At 48.4% G+C, this 10724-nt stretch overlaps 1 protein-coding gene across 2 annotated transcripts in view; it reads left to right on the top strand.

The window, feature by feature from the left end:
* Nucleotides 1-367: 367 nt before the first annotated feature.
* Nucleotides 368-10724, top strand: part of CDK6 (cyclin dependent kinase 6) — a 140179-nt gene continuing 129822 nt past the window's right edge. Inside the window, exons 1-2 of one of the 2 annotated variants that reach the window (XM_030501774.1) lie at nt 368-1032; nt 3138-3629. In XM_030501774.1, coding sequence (XP_030357634.1) covers nt 3397-3629 — 233 coding nt within the window. In that variant the 5' untranslated portion in view covers nt 368-1032; nt 3138-3396. Of the gene's footprint in view, nt 1033-1083; nt 1142-3137; nt 3630-10724 lie in introns of those variants that run through there. The other variant, XM_030501854.1, reaches the window with a different exon arrangement.

The following is a 10724-nucleotide window of genomic DNA, read 5'->3' as shown; positions in this document are numbered from 1 at the left end:
CGGAGCTCTCTGCGCTCTCTGTGAATGGAAAGTAGCAAAAAGGAAAGCAGAATACGCATTTTTCGGGCGGGGGGAGGAGAAGGGGGGAAATTGTTATTTCCCAGGAAGGGAGCAAAAAGAGCCTAAAAACCCCAACCAAACAACCAAAAAGCAACAACCCCCTAAAGGGTTATTTCCCAGCGCCGAGCCCTAGGAATGAGTCAGGCTTCTCAGTGCTGCCGCAGCCGGCTGCGCCCGCGCCCGTGCAGCGCCGAGCACGGCGGCGGGGCCGGGGCCGGGGCCGGGCCCTGCCGGGACCCCCCGGGGCGGTCGCCCCGGGCCATGCCTGGCCGCGGCGCTCGCGGCGACCCTTGCGGTATGCGGCTGCCTTTGGCAGAGGCACATGAAGGATTTCATTGAGTGTGAAGACAGAGAGCAGAGACAGAAAGCAGAAGGAGGCGGCTGCAGCCTTTGTAGTCGGGGAGGAATGCGGAAATGTTGAAGCACTATGTCAAACTTTTTTGAAACGGGGTCAAGTCACATTCAGCCAGCGTGGGAAAGCAAGGGAAAAAAAACTTGAGGAGAGGGGGAGAAAAAAAAAAAAAAAGGCAGCAAGCTGCTGCTGCTCCCAGGCTGAGCAGAGGCCGAGGCAGCGAGCGAGGGGAGGCAGCGCAGCGCAGCGCCGGAGCAGCCGCCGCGCCGAGGGCCGGCGCCGAGCCCCGCACGGGCAGGCTGCGGCCGGCGGGGCTGCGGTCGCGGCGCTGCAGCTCCGCGGGGGCCGCCGGCCGCGATTTTTCTTTCGCGTTTTCGTTTTCCCCGGGCAGGGAGGGGGGGGCCCGGGCGGAGCGGGCTGGGGGACGAGTGCGAGCTGCCTTCTGCGCCAAGGTGCAGCCCGGCGGCGGCGGCGGCAGGAGGATGCGAGCCGAGGGCGGCCGAGCCGCGGAGCAGCTACCTGTGTGGCCCGGGCGGCCGCTGCCGGGACCTGCCGGAGACATCGCCATGTGAAGGGGCAGACCCGGGGCCGGCTCTCCACCCCGCCTCGCTCAATGGGAGGTTTGTTTTAGGGAGGACTCACCCCCTCCCTCCCCACCCCCCCACACCCCCGGGGCTGAGGATTATTTGGGGATCTGGTGGCGGTGCAGGCGGCCGCGGCGCACACCAGGTAACGCGGGGCGCCCATGTGCTCCGCGCACCCGGCCCGGCGGCGTGGCCCACACGCCGCCCCCCGCCCGCACCCCCCCAGGGACGGCACCGCGGACGCGTCCCTGCGGCGGCCGGGGCCGGAGACAGCTCGCCTCGCCGTGCCGCCGCACCCCGCCTCGGGGTCGGCGTGGGGGCGCCCCCCGTGTCGGGGGCCGCGGAGGGGGCCGCGGGGGAAGGGGCTGCCCTCCCGGGGAGCCGCCGGGGGGGTCCCCTCCGCGTCCTGCCGCGCAGCCGTGCCGGTCTCCCCCCCCCCCCCCGCCGTCCGTCCGTCCCCCGAGAGGAAGCGGGGGGACGCGCTTCCCCGCGTGTCCCCCGCCGCCACCCCCTGCCGCGTGTGGGGCGCCCGCGGAGGGGAGCTCGGTGCCGAGGCGGGGGGGTTGGGGCCGGGGCGGGGGGGGCACTCCCGGTGTGCCGGCGTGCCCGGGGAGGGCGAGCGGTGACTTTCCGCCCGGCGCCGCGGCCGCGCCGAGCCAGGCCCGCCGACCCCGCGGCCACGCACACGGGCACCGCCGCTGCCCGCCCCTGCCCGCCGCTCGGGGGCGCCCTCGGCAGCGGCGCGGGCCGGGATGCGGGCCGGGGGCTCCGGGGCAGGTGTCTGTCTGTCTGTGTGTCCGGGTCCCGGTGGCGGCGCAAGGCGCGGTGGTCCGCGCTCGGTGCCGCCCGGTGCTGCGGGGGGCGCGGGGCTGGACGGGGCGGTGCGGTGGCAGCAGCTCCGGCGGTGGCAGCTGGAGTCAGTGAGGAAGGCGGCGGGAGGGAGGGTGAGGAAAGGGGTCGGGGTCGCCTCAGGCTGCAGCCGGGAAAAAGCGGCGAGCAGCGGGCACGGGTTTCCTTCAGGTTGCTCTGCTTTTCGTCTGCGAATAAGGTGTAGGATCAGCATAAACGTGCAAAGTACCCCTGGCTTTATGCGTGGATTCAGGATAGAGGATCCCCGACTGAGCTGTCTGGGGCTCTTTAATCCTAGCCCGATGAAAATGCAGTGTAGGAGAGGGTTACAGCCCCAGAGGTCACCGTATCATTATATTAAAAAGGGGCAGGGGGAAGGGGGAGGGTTGATGTGGAGCTTTCCACAGGGACGAGGAGTGGGAGAGTATTTGTGAGTGGAGAGTATTTGCCCTCAGTCCTGCAGAAAGCATGGATGGAACTGGATACAGGGGAGCTGGATACAGGAGGAAGCGCTTCTGCTCTCCAGCCTCGTGCTGCGCAGCAGACCGTGCTGTTCCTGAAGACCATGTCTCGTTGGGCTGCTCTGCAAGGAGCTGAGCTGCCAGTCATGCAGCCAGCAGTAGCTGTGTCCACAGACAAAATCCTCGCTTGTCAATAACTTTGCTAAAGTGTACATTTCTGAACCTACCTCAGCACATGATGCTTGGTAACATAATTGTCAGTTCAATACGTACATATTGCTCCTCCCCACGGGCACTTCAAGGTAGGAGCTTGTCTCTTGCGATGTATTCATGAAGGGCTTAGCACAGGGGAGAGCAGATCAAGGCCGAAACCTCCAAATACTATTATTTACAAATAAGTAACAGTGATATAGCATGGAATATATTCCCAAGACTCCACCATGTGCACTGAAGAAAAGCTTTGGGTCCTGCAATCCTGACGTGAGTTGCTGGGCATGACTTCCATGCATAGTGAGTTAGCTCCGCCATCCCCATCACCCATGTGTTGGAGGGTCATCGTATTCAGCCCATTGCTCAGTCAGATCCCACAGCACGCGGTTGCTCTGTGGCTGTGTGTTACAGCCTTCTGCGCAGACCATGATAACCTCGTGGTGTTGTATCAGCAGTGCGGGGACACTGATACACGTCTCCCTGCTGGTTCACGTCTTCCTTTGCACCACATTTTTGCTTTGCATGCAGTTATCTACTATATTAGCTTAATTTTCTCAGTTTTTGAACAGTGCTAAGTAACAAAGTAAACTAAACTCACTTTTTGCTTGGTTTGTCCTCCAGATCTAACTGGCTTTACACAGACAATGCTCCCAAAGACTGTATGATAATTCCTGGTGGCTGAAAGAGGAGGCACACTGGGGCCCTTACAGAAGAGGACCGAGAACAGGAGGGCAAGAGCTTCCTACTGCCCCACTGGCAGAGGTACCAAGTGTGTGGCCTGTCTGCCAACGTGAACGACGTACTAGTTGTCAGAAAGCAAGCGAGACTGAGAGCCACCCCGAGGAACTTGGAGCACGGGAGGAAGAGGAGTGGCACCAGCATGGATAAGGACAGCACAAGCCTGGCTGACCAGCAGTATGAATGTGTGGCTGAGATTGGGGAAGGAGCCTATGGGAAGGTGTTCAAAGCCCGAGACTTGAAGAATGGCGGCCGCTTTGTTGCACTGAAGCGGGTACGGGTGCAGACCAGCGAGGAGGGGATGCCGCTGTCCACCATCCGAGAGGTGGCAGTTTTGAGGCACCTGGAGACGTTTGAGCACCCCAACGTGGTCAGGTGAGGAAGTGGAGCAGGTGTCCCCATCAGTGGCGTCCTGGCTTTAGTACATGCATTGGGCGAGCAAGAGTTTGGTCCAGTAAATGGACTGGACACTAGTTTGGGTTTGTGGATGAAGTGAGCACTAAACTGTGTACATGGAATGTGGTTTGAGGTTTCAGCAGGCCATGGTGCTGCCTGCCAGACCTCACCTCATCCCTGTGCATTGCCTCCCACACACACAAACACCCATCTCCAGAGGCATAGGTGTGTGACTTAAGTGTTTGAGTAGATGGGCAAGGAGCCATGTATATGCTGTTTCCTCAGGCATAAGAGAGAATGAGAAAAAAAGTCTCCCTGGTTTTGTCTCAAGTATGAGTTCTACCAGCTGCAGCTGATTTTTAGCAGCTCTGTTCATTATTGAAATAGTGAAGATGAAAGCAGTAGTGGAATGTGCATTCCACCTTTTTAGATGATTTTACAGAGAATTGTAGATTATCATATTAAAGAGAAGTAACAGTTTAAGACTTCAAGCTTTGCAGGCAGCCATGTAGTTGAATACTGTTTGACTGGTACTAATTTCACTGTGTGCTGATGATTGTGCTGCCAAGAGTGCAACAGTAGAGATGTCAGGCCTTGCTTGCAAAATGGTGGCAGTGGCCCCAGGATGTCCTTTCTGTCGTGTTGGTAGCAAAAACCCCGGATAAACGACCTGTGTTCTGGAACAGATTCTCTCAGTGGTAAGGCTGGCCCTACTGTAACCTCTTACAGTTTTTCTGTAGCTGGAAACATCCAGGAGCCTGTGAGCGTCTTTTATTAATATTATGAACTTTTAAGAAGTAAGCTTCACTTTGCAGATACCCAGGTACGCAATGGTTTGAAACTGATCAGCATCTTACTGATGGTGCTGTAGTAGCAAGAATATTTCCTGCTGTTTGTTTTATTGTACTCACATACTGCATAGCAAAAGGAAAATATTTTATACTTCACTAACACCAAGGCTCTTCCAGTCCTAGAGAAACAGATACTCTGAAGCTAGAGGAGACCTTCAGAATGGCTTGTAGCTGTGATCCTCTTCTTTTACAGTCTGAGATGAGGGGGCTTATAGTAGATGCAAAAGGAAAGGTGAGACAGAGAATAATATTTAAAATACAAAAATGAGTAGCTAAAGTAATTTCTGTTCATCTCAAGGCAGCATATTATAGCAGTCTACCTTCTTTTAGGGTGGATTGAGATTAGATACTAGGAATAAATTCTTTACTCTGAGTCTGGTGGGACACAGGCACAGGTTGCCCAGAGAAGCTGTGGCTGCCCCATCCCTGGCAGTGTTCAAGGCCAGGCTGGATGGAGCTTGGAGCAACGTGGTCTAGTGGGAGATGTCCCTGCTTGTGGCAGGAGGGTTGGATCTAATGATCTTAATGTCCCTTCCAACCCTAAATATTCTATGATTCTATGATTTTGTGATTTCTGTTGAAACTGAATAGGTAAAACATATATTCTGAAATACTGATAATGGAGTGCGCATCATCAGTCTCACTGCAGTGAGCAATGGGATACAGGCTGCAGCTCACACTTTCCCACTGCTTATCAAGCAAATCCACAGTTTGGTTAATAACCATTATTTTGACTGGCTCCCAGTAATGCCAGAGGCTTAGTCAGTAGATTTCAAAGTGGTGGGATATTTGCGTGGACAACGTGTTGTATTTGATCACCAAATCCAAGTGGCTTGGTTTGCAGAGGAGAGCACACAAGGTTCTTCCTTGGCAGTAGAGGGATAATTGAGAGTTCTCAAAGTTTCTGAAATCCAGCCCAATAATTTATGAATGTAAGTGAGGATTTAGTTGTCCAGGTTTAGACATTTACATATTTGAAAATTGTAAACCTTGTTTGGGAATAATTCAACATAACGATACTTATGAATTTTTCTGCCACTGAGATCTTTCCATATGAAGTAAAAGATTTTTTTAAAGAGCTCTTTAATCCTGAATGCAGCAAAATCTTGAAACTAAAGTTCTTGTTTTCCAAAGAGCTATTTGATGAACTGGCTATGCAGCTGCAGACTTGTTTTGCTTGGGCTTAAGTGTAGTGCAATCTTGACATAACGTTGCATAAACATATTGAAGCTTAAAATATTTTTACAAGTTTGAATGAAAATTCGTTCTCTGCAAGCAGGATTTCAACCGGCATTATGAGAATGTAGTTTCAATATAAAAATCCCTCAAAGTGTGTTCCAGGTCCTCACAGTGGTGTTGTGAAGCCTTTTGCCATAAGCAGCATTTCAGACACAAGGGGTTGGTCTGTGATGTGTTGGGATGCCTGGGACCTTGGCTGCACACCTTTCCTGTAGACAGGCGGGGGAATATAAGGAGCAATTTCAAACATTATCTCTTCTGAAATGTGAGGAATCCTATTTAAAAACTCCCTGTGTTGTGCATGTTTTTAATCTGCAGAGCAGATGAAACTATAAGTAGCACTTTGGAGTGACTGAAATCATATCCTTATATGAAGGATTATTTGAAAATATTTAAATGCCCCTGTTCCGTTACAAAATACGGTAGAAGAGGTTGTAATTTATTGAAATTAAAGGTCTATTTTTGTATTATGTAAATATACTCAGAAAAGGAAATACTGCAAAAGAAGCTCTGCAGTTTTAAGCAGCTGACCTAGCTGTGCTTAATTATTGAGCATGTTATGCTCACAAAAATGCTCATTGTTTGGGCGTGCATTTTGGAAACTGGTATAAAGGCCAGGCTACTAAATAAAAATAATGTCAAATCCACTGTTTACATGCTGGATTAAAATGTACATCATTTTCAGAGCATTGGGATAACAACACAAATATTTGAAATCAAGGGTTTTTTTGATTTTGAAAGGACATCTAGCTTTTTTTCTGAATATTACAATTAGGCTGAGAGAAATAAGTGAGAACTGCAAACACAAGGTTGAATCTGTTACTTCTGAGTAATGGCATGTGTGATCCATGAGTTGCTTAGTGCAAACCAACAGTCATCCTGTGAGTCAAAGTTTAGACAGACTTCAGACAGATGAGGCGCATACACACTGTGCTCGGCTATGGTACTCTGGCATCAGCTGGCAGCAATGGCAGAAATCACAGGCCTAATGAAGTTATGCTGGACATCATGCTGATCTCAGATGGTGTGTCAGGGTGTCTCCAGAGGTACAGTTTGGAGCTCAGCAGTCCAGGTCTTCTCTGTCTCGATGAAGTAATGCTGAATGTGAAGCACATTTTGGTAAGGAAAAGACCCAGTACTTGCTAGGCAGAGGTAGAGCTCAATGGCTTTGTTGGTCATGGAGCCAGGATGCAGGACCAGCAGTGCTACTGCAGCCCAGGTTTGTCATAGCAGTCGTAGATTCCCTTCCTCTAAAAGCCTGAGAAATGCTTGGAGCACTGGAGGGTTCCAGTGCTTGGCATTTGGGATGGAAGAGAATTTTCTCCATAAAGTAGAAATGTCTAAATAGCGCAGAATAATTTTAAACAAATTTTTATCCTATTTTTCAACGCTACTGCTAATTACAAGAGCTTTGTTTCGTGTTCCTTCTCTCCAAGTCTCTCGTTTCTATATTCGTACAATGAAGAGGCACATTTTTTGCAGCACAGTTGCTTTTACAACGACAGATAATGAAGTTAGATAAGACTTCACTGCAGAATGAAATAAAATGAGGTGCAAGATAAGAAGTGAAAGGAAGTCTAATCTTCATCAGAAAGGTGGTGGTAGTGGAAGTCTCCGGACTATTGACTGTAATGGTGGAAATAAGGCCTGGAGGACTGATCTAAACTTTTGTAAGACTGTCAAAACAGCACACAGAAGGGCATGGGAAAAATACAGTTAAAAGGATGAATTCTGTGTGCTTAAAATCGTCTCCTGCTCACATTTGCCTTTGGTTAAAGTTCTCCTCCGTCAAGGACACCTTAGTCTATTCTATTTATCTTCACAAAGCAAAGTAAAAAATAGAATCCTCAAGAGTAAATCTTACTGTGAATTGCTCTAAAATAAGGTATGTTGTAGGCTTTGAAATGTCCTTTGTAACTGGTAGGATAATTGAGGTGCTCCGCTAGCTCACCTTTCAGATGATAGGATGTAATGCTTTGCTAAAGCTTTACTATATACGGTAGTCAAATCTGGCAAAAGTTGGTCCCACACTTATATAGCTTAGTGCTGTTCTGTTTGGGAAAAATGAAATATATGTAGACAAAGGACAGACTTTGCCAGGAATAAATGACATATTAGATTCAGGAAATTCCTGTGTGTAAAACTGGGAGTATTCCCTGCTGCAATATATCTGTAAAAATTCTTCTTGTGATTATAATGCTAAATTCAGCAATATATTGAGTTCATTTTCTCTCTCTCCTGCTGGTAATCAGATGAATAATTTTCCCCTAATGTTAATCATCCATCAAACTGTGAATTTGCACTCTGGGAAGTTGATGTACAAGACAGAATGCCGTAACTCTTGCCATGCTTGTTTTCTAACATATATACGTATTTAACAGTTTTAATAGTGTTAAACCTTAAGCAAATAGAGCAAACCTGCAAAGCTGTATATTTTTGCTTCCTGGCTGATGGTTTTTTTGACAAACACAACTTTTTTAGTATTTTCATGGGTTAGTAAGTCTTCAAATTTAACCAAAATTATACTGAATACAATCTATTAGAATATAATATAATTTGGATTATTTCAAAGATAAGTGTCAGAAATCTTGCCATTCAAGGTCATCATTAGCATATAATAAAGAATTAATCTTAGTTCTGTCCTTTTTTGCAGAATAGATGCCCCAGCTAACTGACTTAGGTTCAACAGACTGATCCACTGAGCTGGAAGTGTATTCCTCAGTCTTTTTGGTACACAGATCGATGTGGGGGGAAACCCAGTAATGATGAGTATTTGCACAATTGTGCCATGTTCAAGGTTTTGTGTTATTTTATGTCATTGAAACATAAATGACATTATAAGCTGTCCTCTCTGGCACATCGTGACGACTGTCATATTGCTTTTTCCCTGCTTTTGCAGTCCGGGGCTCCGTGTTGTTATCTCTTGGTTTGCACTTGAGTACTTCATGGAGCCCATCAACTGATTCTCTCAGCAAGGCAACCTGCATGTGGGGGGATCTGGATGGGGCACACGTGACTCCCCATCCCTATGTGCCCTCACATAAAGACCTGCACTTGACTCTGCTCAAAGGTCCCAGAACTGTATAATGGCTTTGTGCTTAAAATTGTGGTATACTTAGAAGGTGTCTTTTTGTAAGTGTCTTAAAATTCTCTAACCTTACAGAGAGCATTCAGAATGCATCTGTAGCAGCTCAGCAATACCTAGCTAACCTTTTGGAAGGCAATTTGAACTTGTATCTGTTTTGCTTTGTTCTGTTTATTAAACTGAAATGATATGGGAACATACAGAGGGAAAATTTCAAAATGCAGTAGCTAATTTTGTTCCTCTTTCCAGTTTGTGGTGACACTGATACTGGCTGCTGGCTTTATTACTGTACTCTTAATAAGTTTAAAGCATGATCTTCTCAGAATCATTGAGATATTCCATCCCGTCAAGTGAAACATTTCTATTTTCGGGGGTGTTTGTCTCCGGTGAATTCTGCTTCCTTCCTTACTTCCTTTTTCTGCCAAGCTAATGTTAAACTTGTAGCATGTGACATCATTCTTGCAGATCAGCAGTGTGCTGTATTGTGTGATGCAGTTTATTTTTATGTAGCACCACTCATACAGCATCTGTCAGGCCCCTGACAGATGCTTTCTCTGGAGAGAAAGAAATGGTTACCTCTATATTGCAAGGTACAGGGATTGTGTTGCACACAGAAAGAGTAAAATAAGATGCAGGGATGGAGCAAAGCAGAAGAAACTGAACTTGAAACTTGCCAAGCTTAAAGGGATTAATGTGGCAGATGAGTCTCAGCTGAGGTAGAAGAGGTGGATGAGTAATGGGAAGGAAAAACTGAATGAGCTTCAGAGTCAGTTTTAGCCTAACACAAACAGGATGGTCTTCAAGACAGATGTGAAGACAGGAAGTGCCTTGGCGGGAGAGAGGCATTTCCAGGCTGGAGAACAGCGGTGGTCGGAGGGGAAGGGAGATGGTTCCTGCACTGACCAGCCATGGCAAGGAGGGATGCTGCAAAGGTCTTGTGGAGGGAGGGACTGCCTACCTAGAAATATGGTTTCTCTGGTGGCAAGAGGGCAAAGGGGAGTGATGTGGTTGACACTGAACAGGGTTTGGCAGTAGGTAGGATTTGGAGAAGTCTGTTAGGTTGACAGGGGACACTGAAGTGACTGCACATGAATGCGGGCCTGTCATCATCTGCTTGCAATGCTGCAGTACAGAGAATAAGCATGTACAGCGGAAATAAGTGATATTCTTCCTGTCGATATGAACTGTTTATTAGTAATGGATGTGGTGATTTAGTTTGGATGCATGGTCTGCCAGAAACAGGACAAGATAAGAGCATGTCAGGAAGGAAGGGTTGAATATGGAATAGCCTTTTGAGCCTTAGGAAATTTTGTTTCTGGAGTGAGTACAAGCTTTCTTCAAAAAGTATTTTATCTTATTCTGAATCTAAGCTTTTTACAAAAAACATATTTCCAGTCTTTGTGTGAGCAAATGTTAGTCATTTTAGATTATGTCCAGTGCTGCCTTCCTTCTTTAAATCTGTGGATGGTTGTGTCTGTGCTGTTCTTGGAGAGATCTAGTCTTGCTGGGTGCTGCCCAGAATGGAAAACCAACACATTTTGCCACAACCATTGCTGGCGACAGCCCGTGACTGCCAGGCATCCTGTGGGTTAACAGAGCAGGGTCTAGGATTTGGAACTGAGCCCTGGAAAAGACAGGAGAGTGGATGGTCCACTCCAGAAAACAGGGGCCAGGGTAGATTAGTTATGACTTTCCAGTTTGCTTCATGGTACCTACCGCTGGCTGAAGTGCGGAACAGAACAGGGAGGAGGAAAGTGCTCACTTTCCAGGTGTTTGAAAGAGAGTAGGCTTCAGGCTGTGACTTAAAAAAGCATTAGGTGAGTCACTCGGTGGGATTTAAATCATTCTTTGAGGTTTAGCACAGATATAAGTGTATTATTGAACAGAAATAGCTATGAT

This window comes from Strigops habroptila, chromosome 1 (assembly GCF_004027225.2).
Source record: "Strigops habroptila isolate Jane chromosome 1, bStrHab1.2.pri, whole genome shotgun sequence".
NCBI lineage: Eukaryota > Metazoa > Chordata > Aves > Psittaciformes > Psittacidae > Strigops > Strigops habroptila.
Note: the sequence above shows the minus strand (reverse complement) of the source record. Positions and strands in the feature narration are given on the sequence as shown.